A 17160-nucleotide genomic window follows, 5' to 3' on the forward strand; every position below is an offset into this window, starting at 1 on the left:
GTCAGTTCAACTTAAACCTTCTTATACCAACCATGCCATCTTTTGAGAATGTTCAAATTTAAAATGATTACCTGAGGAGTTAGCCAGATCCTCAGATACGAATTTATTTAGATTTATATCTAGATAGATAATTAATTTTTAAAATACTCAAAATTTGGAAACAAAAGGAATTTCCCCAGCCAATGACAAAAACAGGAATTTCTGTTAATTAGACCATGCCATTCTTTGATTATTTAATTTAACTTAACAAGAGCTCCAAGGTAGGTCTGCAGGCCAGTCTTGTCATATGAAAACAGAGATACTCAGCAGTCCATACGCTGCTCTTCAGAGTGTTATCACACTCTTTGAGGGATCAAGTTTTAAGTGGTCATTTGGAATTCAAGTTGGGACCCCCAATCATTGTTATTAACTAAAGAAAAAGGATATTTAAAAAGCTGTATTTTCTAATTGATTCTCAAATTTTTCAGAAGGTTGATCTTAAAATACATTGAAATACAGAGTGCTGCTTAAAGTAAGCTTAATTAGGGCACAGTTCAAGGAAATGAACTGATAGAAACATGAGATTTTGTCATAACCTAGTGTTACTTCTCTCATTTTAAGGCATTATAGCAAGGCCTTAAGCATGTAACAAAAGTAAAATCCCAGGTTAAGTTTAGTGAATCTCCTATTAACTAGAAAGTAGTGTTTCATTCTGGTTAAATACTGGTCACATTCACATGTTTTCCTAATTCACATTGCCACTGATTTTCATATCTCTTAAGTGCAGTCATTAAAGTGATATTCATCCTAGTTTGACAGAATGTACTGAATTTTTCCTCATTGGCAGTCTGACGTGCCGGAAGGAGTCATAAGGGTCCATGCTCCACTTCTCTCTAAGGTGTCCATGGCCATTCAACTCACTAGTCACACCAAAGCCAAAGACATACTGGCAAAATTTCAATATGAGAACAGGTGAGTAAAAGTGAATATAGGTCTCTTGTACAAGGAAGGTGATCTTTTATCAGATGAGTAACTTTCCAGGCATTTACAAACTTGACCTTCTTGGAAAATTAGAACCTGTTACTTTGGGGAATTTACCAAAAGAGTAAGTCAAAAGTAGAGAAGGGGATTAAGTAGACCATAGAATTGTTCATAACAGAAGTGTGTTTTGTTTTGTTTTTTAAGAAATTTCTACAAATAGGATTCTTAATAAGTATCTTCCATTTTGGGATTTCATTTACACATGAGTTTTACTTTTTATTAGAATAAAAAATATAGCAAGTTAGTTTTAGAGATAACTTGGAATACCATTCCAGGCTTCACTGAGCTTCAGCATGCCTAGATCAGATAAAGTTTATGTAGTTAAATGGACATCATAGCTGTTTTTTAACTTAAAACATACTACTAATAAATCTTGAGATGAGAATTTTATTTACAAATAAAGTCCTTTTGCTCATCTCCCATAAGTCACCTTAAAGCAGCATTAATCAGGTAATTTTTCTCTAGGCATGCTTATTTGAGGATAAACATTTGCCCTGAGGTTTTTAAAAGATGAGAAGCATGAGAGGCACTAGTTTAAATCCTCCATTAGAGAGCCGGTACAGCTTCATGGTCTCTAGTAAAACTGATGGATATTCCTTTTATTCTTTCTTTTTGTTGTTGTTGTTGTTGTTTTTAGAGAGTGAGAGCAAGCAGGGGATTGGGAAGGGGAGAGGGAGAGGGAGAGAATCTTAAGCAGACTCTGTGCTGAACACAGAGCCCAACGTGGGGCTTGATCTCACAACCCTGAGATCGTGACCTGAGCTAAAATCAAGAGTTGGACACTTAACTGAAGCACACAGGTGCCCCAGACTGATGGAAATTCCTCAAGAGAAGCTTTACAACCATGTTAAGAAGGAGTACCCATGTTGGGGGGGGAGCCAATTGTGGAAGATTACATACCATAAGACTCCATTTATATAACATTTTGAAGTGAAAAATTTTAGAAATGGAGGGTAGGTTAGTAGTTTCTGGGAGGTGAGGAGAGGAGATCATGGGAGGGCGATGGGTATGGTCATAAAAGGGCAACACAAGGATCTGACAGTGTGGGAGTTGCACAGTATCTTGACTCTGGTAGATCAAAGAGCCTCTACAAGTTGTACTGAACTTAATACACACACACAAATGAGTACAAGTAAAGTGGGAAATTTGAATAGGATAGGTGGATCATACCAATGTCAGTATGCTAACTGTGACGTTATACTTACTTGTATAAAATGTTACCATTTGGGGAGAAGTGGGCAAAGAGTATGAGGAATTTTTCTATATTATTTCTTACAACTATATATGAATCTACCACTCTCTCAATAAAAATATTTCAGTTTAAAAAAACAAGAGTAGCCAATAGAAGTAATCTATGGTGTTACAGGCCAGAACAGTGGCTTTCTATGAGGGTGGAAGGGATAGTGACTAAGAAGCCATGACAGTGGCTTTTGAGAAGTTCCTTTGTTAGATTATGGGGGCTGGTTACATGATATATTCACTTTGTGAAAATTCTTCAAGTATTCTATGATACGTGCATGCTTTGTATCTTCTCTTTCTCTCTCTCCATATACATGTGTATATATATACATATATATGTGTATATATATGAGCATACATAAAAAAGAAAAGAGGAATAGATGGGGTCAACAGGAGCCCAGAACACTTACTTCTCTCTGTTGCTGGAACACTGTAAGTAGTTACTGTTAGGGCAGTAATAGAGAGACTTGAAATTCCACTGGGGGGATGTGAACATCCCATAGATTGCTAGTCACGTGCACGACAGAATTGCCTCTGTACTCCTGTAGACCTGTTGTAGAATGAAAATCTTCTAATAAAAATAAATTAGAATCAGTGACTATAGATAGATATAAATCCTTTGTACGAACTTCGTAAGATGTTTAGTCCATTTTCCTCACTAGTTAGAACTGTGGCCAATTTCAGTTTAGTGTAAACTGGCCCATTTTTGCCTGTTTCACTAGAGGCTTATTTTCTGACTCCTAACTACTTCTGTTTAAGTAAAAAAAGGGGAGAGAAGTCCCATTCCTCCCAAGTCCTCCCTCTTCTGACTAAAAACCCTTGGACATAACACAATGACAAGCATAGGGAGACTCTAAAAGGTAGAGAGACGAGTGCTGACTGCCTAGGGACATCGGGCCTGTGCACCAACGTGGTGGTGAATTCCTGTATTTCCTTATTGCCTCCCATATGCGCAGGCGGGGTGCTGCAGGAACCTTCAGCCTGGAATAGGAACACACAATAAACAAGCTCCAAGAAGAGCCTGTTAACACAGCCAAAGGACTGAGAGAAGGTGGCCTAACCACAAAAAAACATTTTGGCAATACCTGCCCTACTCCAACCAAACACTAATAGAAAAAGCACACAACTACACCTGTGTTTTCAGTGGGACCAAGCAGGTCACTGATCTACATGCCCCACCCAACAGAATCAGGTGACTGTCCAGTTCCCAACCACAACAGTGGCAGCAGGGTCCTGCCTCGAGCGGTGTCTCCTCCACCCAGCAGCAGTGAGACCTAACAAATCAGTGCAAGGCAGTTATCGACCAGCTTCACCCCACCCTCAGAGTGAGTAGGGTCCAGTGAAGAGCAGAGCTTGACCCTCACCCAACAGCAACAAAACAGCGAGAGTCAACCTTGTTTCTTCTCTCCCTGGTGGCAGCAAAGCCCAGGAGGGAGCTGATCTTACACCCCCAATCAGAGGCAGCAAAGCAGTACCAGTTGGTGCCCCACTTTTACTAGGCAGGTGTCAGTGGGGCCCAGCAAAAGCTGAACATACACACCCACCCATACCTTGTGCTAAACTTCCACAAGAGGAATGCCTGCCAAAAAATGATGACTAAATAAGATCCAGAGTCTCATAATATCCAAAGTGTCTGTGATAGGATACAAAATCACTCATTATACCTAAAACAAAGAAAATCACAATAGGAATGAGAAAAAGACATTTGAGAAATGCCAGCGCTAAATTGAATTGGATGTTAGAATTATTGGACAAGGATTTTACAGCAGCCATCACACACACACACACAAATGCTTCAGCAAGCAATTATGAATTCTCTTGAAACAAATGAAAAAATAGAAAATTTCAGCAAACAGATAGAGTTATAAAAAAGAATGAAATGAAAATTATGTAACTGAAAGAATAGCTGAAACTCACTGGATGGGCTCAGTAGTGGAGTGTAGATGACAGAGGATATAATCAGTAAACTTGAGGAGTATCAGTAGCAGAAGCCTAATGAGACATGACTATGTATTAGTTTCCCAGTATTTCCATAACAAAGTACCTCAAACTAGGTGGCTTAAAACAATAGAAATGTATTCTCTCAGTTCAGGCCAGGAGTCTGAAACAAATGGTGTCAGCGGGGTTGGTTCCTTCTGGAGGCTGTGAGGGAGAAACTCTCCCATGCCTCTCTCCTAGCTTCTAATGGTTGCCAACATCCTTGGCATCCCATGGTTTATAGCTGTATCACTCCAGTCTCTCCATCGTCACATCCTCTCTGTGTTTCTCTGTATTTTTCCCCCTTATAAGGATTCACTGGATTTTTGGGGGTCCCCTGAATCCAGGATGATTTCGTCTCTAGATTCTTAACTGATTACATCTGCAAATAACCCTATATTCAAATAAAGTCAGATTATGAGCATCCGGGCAGACATGAGTTTTGGAAGGGACACTATTCAAACACTTATAGTTACTGAATATACTGCAATATTCTGGATGGGTCCCTAGAACAGTACATAGATGGCTACGTAAAAACCAAGAACATCTGAATAAAGTATGAACCTTGGTTAATAAAAAACGTATTAGTATTCGTTAGTTGTGACAAATGTACTATATTCATGTTAGATGTTAATAATAGGGGAACAGGGTGTGGGGAATATGGGAACTGTCTATACTATCTTCACAATTTTTCTCTAAATCATAAAAGAGTTCTAAAACTAAATTCGTTTGTAAAATTTGTCAGAGTTTTACCATGTAGGAGAACTACTACTTATTAATGGTAAAAAAAAAAAAAAACAATTTCAGGGTAAAATAGGTAAGGTTTAGTTATGCTAGAATTTTAGGACTATCATTGTTTTAAAAATGAAATCCACATATGCATTAATGGTCCTCTTCATTTAACTTCTGTTATTTTTAATTTAAAGAACTAAGAATAAATAGAATTAAATGTTTATTTTTAAAAGTATGAGGGTAAAGAGAACTGTTGGGAGTAGGTTTCTACACATCACTCAAAATAGTAAAACATCAATCCTAATAGATCATGATAAGTTACTGCAGTGCCAGAGAAACCACACACACACACACACACACACACACACACACACACATAAAACCCATACAAGGCAGTATATGAAAAAACACTATAAATAAGTCAAGATGTAATCATAAAAGATAGACCATATCCTGGGCCATAAAATAAATTTCAGTGAATTTAAAATAGTTGAAATCATACAGAATATCTTTTCTGACCATGAAGGAATCTAACTAGATGCAAATAACAGCAAAACATCATCATTTCCAAATATTTGAAAATTAAACCACACACTTCAGAATGATCCATGGGTCAAAGAGGAAGTGTTAAAGGAAACTGTTAAAAGTACATAGAATGAAAATAAAACTGCACCTTTTTTGTACAGTACAGCTAAAGCCATACTGAGAGAAAATTTATAGCAATAAGTGCATACATTTAAAAAGAGGGCAAGATCTCAGAGCAAGTAAGTTGCTACCTCTAGAAACTTGAAAAATAAGAACAAAATAAACACGAAGCAAGCAGGATGAAGCAAATGACAGAAGAGCAGAAATCAGTGAGATTGAAAACAGGAAAATGATAGAGATCAGTGAAACAAAAAGGTAGTTCTTTTTAAAAAACAATTAAAATTGATAAACTTTTAGAAAGACTAACAAAAATGAAAAGAAATCATCAATATTAAGAATAAAATAGGAAATATCCCTGTATACAATGCTTCTCTTAAAAGGATAAGTAAATACTGTGAACAAACTATATACCCAAAATCAAAAACTTAGAAGAATGGACCATTTCCTCAAAACCCACAAATTACCAAAAGACAACCAAGATGAAATAGTTGTGTAGCCCTTAAAGAAATTGAATCTTTAAAGGTTTCCCAAAAAAAGAAATCTTCAAGCCCAGATGGTTTCACTGGAGAATTCTAGCAAATGTTTTTTTAAAAAATGAACACCAGTTTAGCACATTCTTTTTCCAGAAAGTAGAAGAGGAAGGGACACTACCTAACTCATTTTATGAAATTCGTATTGACCAGATACCAAAGACAATAAACAAACACTGAAGACTAATATCTCTCATGAACTTAGACACAAAATCCTCAACAAAACATCAGCAAATCTAATCCAACATGTATTGAAGGAATTACAGTGAACAATTGGGATTCATTTCAGGTATGCAGGTTTGGCTCAATATTTAGAAATTAATGTAATCTACCACTGGATTGGAGAAAAATCATATGATCATGTTAATTGATACAGAAGAAGCATTTGACAAAATCCAGTACCCTTTCATGATAAAAACCCTCAGTGAACTAGGAAAAGGGAAGACGTCCTCATCTTGATAAAGACCATCTACAAAAATCTACAGCTCGCATTATACTTAACAACGAAAGATTGACTTCTTTCCTTCCAAGATCAAGAACACTACTTTTATTCAAAATACTTTTAGAAGGGGTGCCTGGGTGGCTTAGCCATTAAGCGTCTACCTTCGGCTCAGGGCATGATCCCGGAGTTCTGGGATCGAGCCCCACATCAGGCTCCTCTGCTGGGAGCCTGCTTCTTCCTCTCCCACTCCCCCTGCTTGTGTTCCCTCTCTCGCTGGCTGTCTCTCTCTCTGGTAGATAAATAAATAAAATCTTAAAAAAAAAAAAACCAAAATACTTTTAGAAGATTAAGCCACTGCAATAATAGAAGGAAAGGAAAGGAAAGGAAAGGAAAGGAAAGGAAAGGAAAGGAAAGGAAAGGAAAGGAAAGGAAAGGAAAGGAAGAAGGAAGGAAGGAAAGAAGAGAAGGGAAAGGAAGGAAGGAAGAAAGAAAAAGAGAGGAAGGGAGGAAGGCAGGAAGGGAGGAAAGGGAAGGGAAAGGAAAAAAGAAAGGAAAGAAAGATTGTAGAGGAAGAACAAACTGTCCATAACAAAGTTTATCATTTTAAATTTACAGTTCATAGTATTAAGTACATTCACATTATTGTATAATCATTACCACCATCTACAGAAAGATTTTTATCGTTCCATACTCAGACTCTATCCCTGGTAAACAATAACTCCTCATTTCTCCCTCCCTCAGCCACTGGCAACCACTCTTCTACTTTCTGTCTCTATGAATTTGACAATTATAATAATTTTTAAAGATTTATTTATTTATTTTGGAGAGAAGGGAGGAGGGGCAGAGGGAGAGAATCCCAAGCAGACTCCCTGCTGAGCACGGAGCCAGTTGCGGGGCTTGATCTCACAACCCTGAGATGATGACCTGACCCGAAAATCAAGAGTTGTACACCTAACGAACTGAGCCACCCAGGCGCCCCTCTAATAACTGATTTTTGACAACAATACAAAAGCAATTCAATGGATGAAAGACAGCCTTTTAAACAAATGATAAATGGTGCTCTAGCAGTTGGATATCTGTAGACAAAAAAACAACCCAGGATGGATCACAGATTTAAATGTAAAACTATAAAACTTTTAGAAAATAGCAAAGGAGAAAACCTCTGTGATGTAGGACTAATAAAGAGTTATTAAAGTTGACATCACAAGCATGATCCAAGGATGTCTGAGTGGTTCATTCAGTTGAGTGACCAAGTCTTGATTTCAGCTCAGGTCGGGATCTCAGGGTCCTGAGATCAAGCCCTGTGTTGGACTTCATGCTCAGCAGGGGAGTCTGCTTGAGAGTCTTTCCCTCTGCCCCTTCACCCATGCTTTCTATCTCTCTTTCTCTTTCTAAAATAAATAAATAAATCTTAAAAAAAAAAAAAACAAACCAGCATGATCCATAAGAGGTAAAAATGGATTAATCTGACATCATCAAGATTGAAAACTTACTGAAAGACTCAATGAAAAGGATGAAAAGACAAAGATATCCAGCAAATAACTAGTATCTAGAATATATAAAGATCAATACTCAACAATAAGAAAAAAAATCCAATTTAAAAATGAGCAAGGGGTGTCTGGGTGGCTCAGTCAGTTAAGCGTCTGCCTTTGGCTCAGGTCATGAAACCAGGTTCCTGGGATAGAGCCCCACATCAGGCTCCTTGCTCAGCAGAGAGCCTGCTTCTCCCTCTCCCTCTGCCTGCCACTCCCCCTGCTTGTGCGCTCTCTCTCTGTCAAACAAATAAATAAAATCTTAAAAATAAATAAATAAATAATTAAAATGAGCAAAAGACATGAACAGACATTTCACTAAAGAGGATACACAGATACACATGCACATGAAAATATGTTCAATATCTTTAACCATTAGGGAAATGCAAAGCCACAATGACATCACTAAACATCTCTGAGAATGGCTAAAATAAATAATAGTGATGACACCAAATACTGGCAGAGATACAGAGATCTTTGGGTCACTCATAGGGCATTTTTTTTCTACATAATGTCTGCACCCAATATGGGGCTTGAACTCACAACTTGGACATCAAGAGTCACACACTCCACAGACAAGCCCAGTGCCCCATGGGCTTATATCCCAAAGAAATGAAGATTATATTCACACAAAAACCCATATACAAATGCTTATAGCAACTTCATTTATAATAGTAAAATCTGGAAAAGAAACCCAGATGTTCTTCAACAGGTGAATAACACACGGGCGCATCCGAACCATGGTGTGCTCCTCAGCCATGAAACGCAGCACCTCGGATGAATCCAGCGATTTATGGGGATTGGGGAAAAAAGCCAATACAAACAGTTCTATGCTCTTTGTTTTCATTGACAGAACATTTTTGGAATGACAAACTTCTAGAAAATGTGGACTCGAGTACAGGTTACCAGGGATAAGGGATGGGGGTAAGAATGAGGACAGAGGGAGGTGAGAGGGCTATAAAAGGGAAACAAGAGTGATCCAGTGGTGATGGAAATGTTCTGTATCTTGACTCAATGTTGACATTCTGGTCGTGATAGCGCACTAGAGCTTTGCAAGATTTTACTATTGGGGAAAAAAGTAAAGGGTACATAGGATCTATCTGTGCAATTTCTTAAAACTATGAGCAAATCTACAATGATCTCAAATAAAATGTTTTGTTAAGCAAAATAGGTCACACCTCTTTCTTCCTCACAAAGTGCTGAAGTCAGTCTTTTTGAAGTAACTAAGCTGAAAGTCACTCTTCAGGTGGGATGAAGACCAGTCGCTCCTCTCCCGCAGCATTCAAGACTGGGGTGGAGAAATTAAATTGGGCAATTATTTTCTCTGACTTGCTTTCACTATAGAGCAGAAACATGCAATGAAGTCAACATTAAGCAGTTTGAAAAGCTTTAGGCAAGTTTAGAAACATGCCATGCACAGAAGAGAGAATCCTATTCAGTTTTTGGCAAAAAGAGAAATGAAACCTGACTTCTTTTGAACAGGGAGTAATGTGACAATGACAAGGCAATATTAAACATCCAGCTGCTCCTTCACCAGCCTTGGTGTGTCTGTAACAGTCCTCTCTTAAATGAAGCTGACAGTTGTGGATAGAATGGGCTCCAGGTTGCTATAGGGCCTAGCAGCGTCCATCTTGGTTTGGAATAGTACCATCCTCCCTGTGCCTTGGATGCTTGTCTGTGTCAAACAAATAAATTGTTTTTTATCATAACTTTAATTGTAGTAATGATTTGTGGGTGTATTTAATTGAAGGCAGAAGGAATTGTTTGTTGCCATGGTTATTTAATCCACGTATTTACCTCAGATCATGGAAGAAGGTTAAGTCACATTGCTTTCTTTTTTTTTCAGTCATGGTTCATCAGAATGCATTAAGATTCAGAACCAACGGTTATATGAAATTGGGGGAAATATAGGTAAGCATTCTTTAACGGTTTTTACTCCTAAATTCTCTGATTACTCTAAAAGAAATATGCTATTATTATAAAGGCATATTTTATAAGTTTCTTAAATATAAATTCAACATCATTAAGTTTCTGAAGTTTTAATCTCATGTGAGAACAGTTGTACGAATTTCCTAAAATATTTTCAAAATTTAAATGTAAATATTTTAGTTGATATGGAGTAGACTTTTGGGTCTTTTAAGTGTGCCTCAGAGTTGAAAAGTCTCTTCCTGGAGATCCCTGCAAAACAGAGAACATCATGGAACATTGACACTGTGACACCCTTTTTGCTTAACTTCCCTGGTTTCGCCCTTGGCCCAGGTTCATTCTTCCTATTTTCCTGAGGGGGAACAAAAAGGAATCAAATGGAAATTTCCTCTGCTTGCCTCTGTGTCCTGCCTTCCCCTTTGTTCAGGTCTTCTGCTTGCCCTCCGCACAGTCTGGATGAACCATCCCAGCTCTCACTTATGGCCAACACCTCCACATGTGCCTCGCTTCGTGTTCCCTCCTGCCTGCCACTCGGCGCCTTGCTCCAGCTCCCCATTCTCTCTTGCACCATGAGCTTTTCCCTCCCAACTGCATCATTTCCAACTACATAAACATTTTTGGTAATTTCTCTCATCTTCACAAAACTCTCTCTTGACCCCCTTCAAGTTTTAGTGTTCTGCTTTACAGCAAAAACTCCTTGAATCCATTTTCTGTCCTCCAATCTCTTCCTCTTGTTCTCTCTTGAAACCACTCCAGTCAAGCATTGCCCCGCAACACTTCACCAAAATTGCTCTCTTGTTGACGCCACTGGAGAACTCTTATGTTGTGAAATCCAGTCATTCGTTCTGTCTTGATAACTGCCTGAGTTGATCTTCCCCTTCTTTGAAAATACACTTTCTTCACCTGGTTTCAAGGACAACCTAAGCTTCTGGGTTTTGTCCCACTTCACTGGCAGCTCCTGAGTCTCTTTTGCCTGCTACATCTCATCCTCTCAACCTTCAACATAGAAAACTGTGGGGACAGGCCTCAGAACTATTCTTATCTACTTGTAACATCCTTGGTGAGCTCAGTCCATCCCACTGCTTTAAATACACCTGTATGCTGATGCCTCTCAAATTATATCGACTTCCGCTTAGCACCAACCTTGCAGATCCAGTCACCAGACACACTTTGCCTTGGAGTCTTTGCATTCACTCTTTTCCCCAGAATGCTCTCCTTTAGAGTGTTCATTTCTCACTCCCTCACCTCTTGCAGGTGTTTGCCACTGTGTCACCTTCTCACGGTGACCTTCCAGGATCTCACCTTCTCTAGGTGTGCCTTCCCAGCTTTGTTGTTCTCTCGTGTTCTTATCACCACCAGACTTACTTTATATTGTACTTGCTTATTTGCTGGTTGTCTTTTACCACTTTGACAATGTAAGTGCCCTGAGGGCAACTATTTTTGACTCTCTGATGCATTTCTGTAGGCCTAGCCCCTGGAATAGTCCCTGGCATATAATAACTTTTAAGAAATATTTAATAAATGAATGAATCAAGCAAGCAATCAGATATTGGTAGCTTGGTTTGAGACTTTGGTGTACATTTCAAACACACTGTACATAGAGATTTTCAGATGTATTTGCCTCGTGGAATGATCTTTTTGTTGTTATCATTTCTAAATTTCCTGCCTATGCACATTGCATCTGTAGTCAAACAAAATGACCATTCTTAAAATAACTTGATTTTTAATCTTTTCTAGCACCGGTCAGGTTACTATCTGTAAAACCATTAGAGGACATGTTCAGTTTATATCTTAAACAGGTCCTTGCCATATTTTCCTAATTGATGTGAGTCTAGGGAACAATTTGCCTGTAGTTGATATGTCTGTTTTTTCCACAATTTTACATGGGATTTATTTGAAGTATTTCACAGTCATTAAGAAACAAAGAAGGGAAAGAATAAGGCAGGCAGGCCGACTGGCTTTGCTAAAGAACCTTTAACACGTATCTACTTACTTTTGGCTGAGAGAACGACCTTGGCCTTACGCAGACCTTACCAACACACACGTGCACACGCACACATAGAAGTGTGCACCCTCGAAAACATTCTCTGATTTTCTCTTTCCTTCAGGGCAACATTGCTTGGATCCAGATGCTTATATGTTGGATGTATATCACGTAAATCCTCAAGCAGAGTGGGTGATTAAACCCCAGCCACGTTCTTGAAATACCCCAAGATGGCAGCTATCATGTATTATATGCCAAGAAGATTCTACATTTGGTAGGGAAAATAACACGACTGTTTTTGACATGTCTGTTCCAATAACCCTCTTGGTGTTTCTCAGCCCAAGTGGCGTCTCCCGGCATTGTCAACATGAACTGTGGAGGAGGAGCTGGTTGACTGAGCTGAGGCTTTCTCCTACGGTTCCTAGATAATGGTGAAGGAAAGACGCTGTGATGGTTCCAGAGGAAAGGCCAATCTAGTATATGGAACTCTAATCATTTCTAGTACTTTGACTTCACAGCAGAAATGAACTTCATCTTATACCCAGAGATAAAAAACACTTCTTTATGTAGCAGATGCTACCAAACACAAGAGGTGGAAGAGAGTCTTTTTTATACTTACGTTATATACGTATGTTGACCTTTTTGAACAAGAATCCCAGAAATATCAATAATTTCTGCTCTGCAAAATAATTCAGATCTGCTTTTCAAAGGGAATCAGTTTCTAAAGTTCTACGTACAATATTGATGCTCTGACTTGCTCCCAACTGGAGGAGGATGAACTTCTGTTGAAGGAATACTGTATTGTTATGTATGTCGTACTGTATTATGACTATCTGCATTCTGGTGCAAGTGAACATTTCTCTATCATGGATTATTGAACATTTATATATTTAAAGCTTATTCTCTTATGAGCACAGGTTCCCATAGCAAAGGTTAGTTTGACAGAGGGTGTACTTATGCTTTCATAACCTTCTGGGTAGTTAATAATCACAGAACCTCCATCTTTTCATCATGATTATGGTGCTCAATGAAAAGCTTTCTCTGTGCCAGGCACAGAGTTCCTTTCCTGATCAAACATATCATTTTTTAAATATTTTACAGTCACTTCTGTAGCCCAAATTTAAAAATATAGAATTGTCTTTATATAACTGTTCTTCATCCAAAAGTACTGAAAAATACTGTTATATCTACATTTTATAAGCTGTAAAAGCAAGTTGTTTCTGTTCATCAATCATAGACATGGCCAAGCACTATGGATTAGCCTTAGGCTTTAAAATGAGATGCATATTTGGTAAGCTGAAAACTGTCTTGCTATGAAGATCTGCAGAGCCATTTTCCAGACCTGCAATTGGTGAGAACGCACAGTTCTCCACAATCTCATGGAGAGCAGATCTGTGCTGAGGGGTCAGACCGCTCTGCCTTTCGTCTTGAGACTGCAGATACAGGTCTAGGGTTAGCTAGAAAAGGGGACAGAGGTCTCATTTATCCCACACGCGTGCTTTGGATTAAAATCCACACACTGAGATTTCATTGAATTTATACTAATTTTAATGAGATTTAATGTCCAAATGACTCTCTTTTGCAGTTCAAACAATAAAGTTACTCACAAATACAGAAAACATTTTACCAAATATTTTACCAATGTTTCTACTTACCAATTCTCAAAACATGATGTGATAATAATTTAAGCCCACATATAAGAAGAAATCTTTTTTCTTTTTTTTTTAAGTAGGCTCCACACCCAGCGTGGAGCCCAACGCGGGGCTTGAACTCACGACCCTGAGATCAAGACCTGAGCCAAAATCAAGAGTCAGATGCTTAACTGACTGAGCCACCTAGGTACCCCTAGAAGAAATCTTTTATATGCAGCATTATTATGACATATATTGATATCTCTAAAAACATTATTTATATTCAACATGTAGATAATTATGTTTCTGGCCATTAGGATTTTGTTATATTTTTATAAAAAACTCCAATATCCATTCATTTTATTTGAGAACTTTTACTTCCTGTGCCTGAAAACCCATTAGAAGCTGAACACGTGTCCTGTAGGTTTTTATTTATTTCTACATTTCATCTGTTTTCAGGGTTTGGCTAATTGATTGCATGTGAGTTTACATAATGAATTTCAAGAGTCTGAAGAAATGCTTTTATTGTTTTTGAAATTCAGACAACAGGAGTAAACATTTTACTTTATGCAGTAGCTAACTTCCAAGGCCTAAGAGGACAGTAATTTACACCCACACATGGAAGAAATTCTTCAAATTCGCTATCTTATATTTCCATGTATACATGAAAACAGGGATGGTTTTTTCTCATTGTGTTTCCTATAGCTTCAAATAGTTAAATTCTATTGTAGAAGATTTTTTTTATAGAAGATTACGGATCTAATTTTTTATTTGGGAACTTTCCCATCTTTGGACTGAAAACACATTAGAACCTATATATAAGTTCTAGAGGTTTTCAGATTTACTCCACTTGTCATTAGTGTTAAATAAGTGGCTGACAGATGACAGCTAAACAACCATTTCTAAATTTCTTACTCACTTTTGTGTGGCATCAGATGTCAAAGACTTAGCTGACTCAATAGCTTTAATCAGTTGAATGTATTTAAGTATGTGTGACAACTTTCAAATAACTATGTAATATGGAAGGCCATGCCAATACCAGTATCTTTAGATATAACTTTTATTCTTAGTCATAGGACTAACTAAGTGATTAGAGGAGAATTTCAGTAGACACACAGACTAAGTTTTGTATGACTAGAGGTTCTTTTTACTAATTTTATTCTTAAAAAATAAACCCCTACAATTACAATTCAAAAATGTCTGTCAAATAATTATTGAAACTATCTTTGCTTTACCAAAGTTGTTTTATAATGGTTACAGTAGTCTGTAAAAATGAGTAGTATGTTTGCAGACAAAAGAAGGGTCAGAACTTAGGCTTCTAGATTCAGTTCTTACTAGCTTCCCACCCACCTCCTCCCAAGTGCTCTTGGTGTACAATTAGGAAAATAATATCCAGGAAGGTATTAGAGAAAGTTAACATTTTAGTGACACTTACTCAGAAAAAACCCGAGAGCTGGCTCATTGTTTTCTCCATTTGGCGAAAGAGGATCCCTTTGTTAAGCAGGTAATTGGGGGATATGATTCTTAGAGCCAGTGATCTTCAAATAAACTGGAATATTAATTTCGTTACAATGTGTACACAGTATAAACTACCTCACTTGCCTTTCTTAGGAAAAAAAATTAATGGACTTTAACAGTTTTTGTTACAAACTGTCCCTGAGTCATCTTATTTAACAGTTAGCTTTCAGTGTACATTTAATAATATACATTGAATGATGTAAAATATTTTCAGTGTAAGCTTTAAAGCCAAAAATACTCTGTAACTGTGACCTGTGGTATACTCTGAGAGAATTTATGTCCCTTAGTCATTGTCTTGTATTTTTCACTATGTTGCAATGTAGGTTTTCAAGTGTGGGAATTAGTAGTCCTCTCTTCTTTCAGGCATTTTTCAACTGCTTTCCCCATGTTGCACTTGACTGAAAAGTAACATGAGATTAAAATGTCCCTTCTTTCTTTCAAGTATATTTCAACTGTTTTTCACAAATGTTTTACATGCCTGCAAAGAATATATATTATGGGACTAAATAGTTCCTAGTTTCTGACAGGCATTTTCAACTGTTTTCTATAAATATGTCATTTAATAAAAAATAATATGACATGGATTAAAATGTTTCTTTCAAACATTTTAAATAGTTTTACACATACACACACCTTAAATTAAAAACATCTTTTCTTTCAGTCATTTTCCAACTATTTTCTAAAACTATGTGACCTGATTAGACAATGATTTAATGTCACAAGAAATGCCAATGTTTTATGTTGTCTCCCATCTCAAAAGTTAATATTGATTCTTTTGTCCCAGGTTTCATTGTTAAGTATAATATGTATGTTGCATTTTACCCATAAAAATAAAGAGAAAAAACTAAAAGCATTGTCACAAGAATTCTTATAATAATTGAGCTAGTCTAAGGGTATCATGATGCTGGTGAAAGAGTGAGAGCTTTCAAGTCAGAAGGTATGTGTCTGAGCCCACTGTCTGTCACTGACCTGCTGGGTGGTAGTCTTGTACAAAAGCCACATGGCACGGTAATAATGGACGGTTGTGGAGAGGGGATAGAGCAAATAAACAACAGTTTCCTAAATTTGCTTGAGTTGATGTTTGGGACAGGTTTTTAAAACGTGTCTTTTTTTAAAAAACTTTCTTAATAGAGAAAAAACATTTTACAAAATTCAATACCAGTTCATAATATTTTTTAAAAATTCAACATTTTACTGTATATTTTGTACAAAAGGCAAGAAAAAAAGGTATAAAGATTAGAAAAGAAAATAGTCTGTATTTGTTAATGATATGCGTATGTGGGAAAGACTGGAGTATCTTCAACTATTAGAACTAGTAAGATAATTTACCAAGGTCAATTATACAAGATGATTACATAAAAGTTAATTGTATTTTGTATATTAGCAGTAAACAATTGGAAAATAAATTTTTTTTTAAAGATTTTATTTATTTATTTGACAGAGACAGAGATTGCCAGCGAGAGAGGGAACACAAGCAGGGGGAGTGGGAGAGGAAGAAGCAGGCTCATAGCGGAGGAGCCTGATGTGGGGCTCGATCCCATAACGCCGGGATCACGCCCTGAGCCGAAGGCAGACGCTTAACCGCTGTGCCACCCAGGTGCCCCAGAAAATAAATGTTTTAACTTCCATTTCCTATAACATCAAAAAACATAAAATACTTATGAAAACATTTATCAAAAGATATGCAAAACACGTATGCTAAAAACTAAAAACTATTTTTGGTAGAAATTAGAGAACAGCAAAATAAATGTATAGCTAGACCAGGTTTCTGCATCGGAAGAGATGGATGGAAGAGCGTTGGCAGGATGCAGTTCTCCACAAACAGATGTGTAGATTTAATGCAACCCCAATCATAACACCAATAGGCTTTTTAGGTACAAATTGGCAAACCTACAAATTTACATGAAAATGCAAAGAATCTAGAACATCTGAAGAAATATTACCCCAAAAAGAGAACAAAGTTGGCTTGAGAATGCGGGATTTC

The 17160-nt window shown here is 37.4% G+C and overlaps 1 protein-coding gene across 5 annotated transcripts in view; it reads left to right on the forward strand.

Moving 5' to 3' along the window:
* Positions 1-16906, forward strand: part of ARHGAP28 (Rho GTPase activating protein 28) — a 197342-nt gene extending 180436 nt beyond the window's left edge. For 2 of the 5 annotated variants that reach the window (XM_045781952.2, XM_045781954.2), the window contains exons 16-18: positions 827-951; positions 9964-10028; positions 12152-16903. In XM_045781952.2, coding sequence (XP_045637908.1) covers positions 827-951; positions 9964-10028; positions 12152-12246 — 285 coding nt within the window. In that variant the 3' untranslated portion in view covers positions 12247-16903. Of the gene's footprint in view, positions 1-826; positions 952-9963; positions 10029-12151 lie in introns of all 5 variants that reach the window. The other 3 variants (XM_087869965.1, XM_087869966.1, XM_045781953.2) reach the window with 2 other exon arrangements.
* Positions 16907-17160: the final 254 nt, after the last annotated feature.

The sequence above is a fragment of the Ursus americanus genome, chromosome 19 (assembly GCF_024610735.1).
Source record: "Ursus americanus isolate L20-20 chromosome 19, mUrsAme1.1.p, whole genome shotgun sequence".
NCBI lineage: Eukaryota > Metazoa > Chordata > Mammalia > Carnivora > Ursidae > Ursus > Ursus americanus.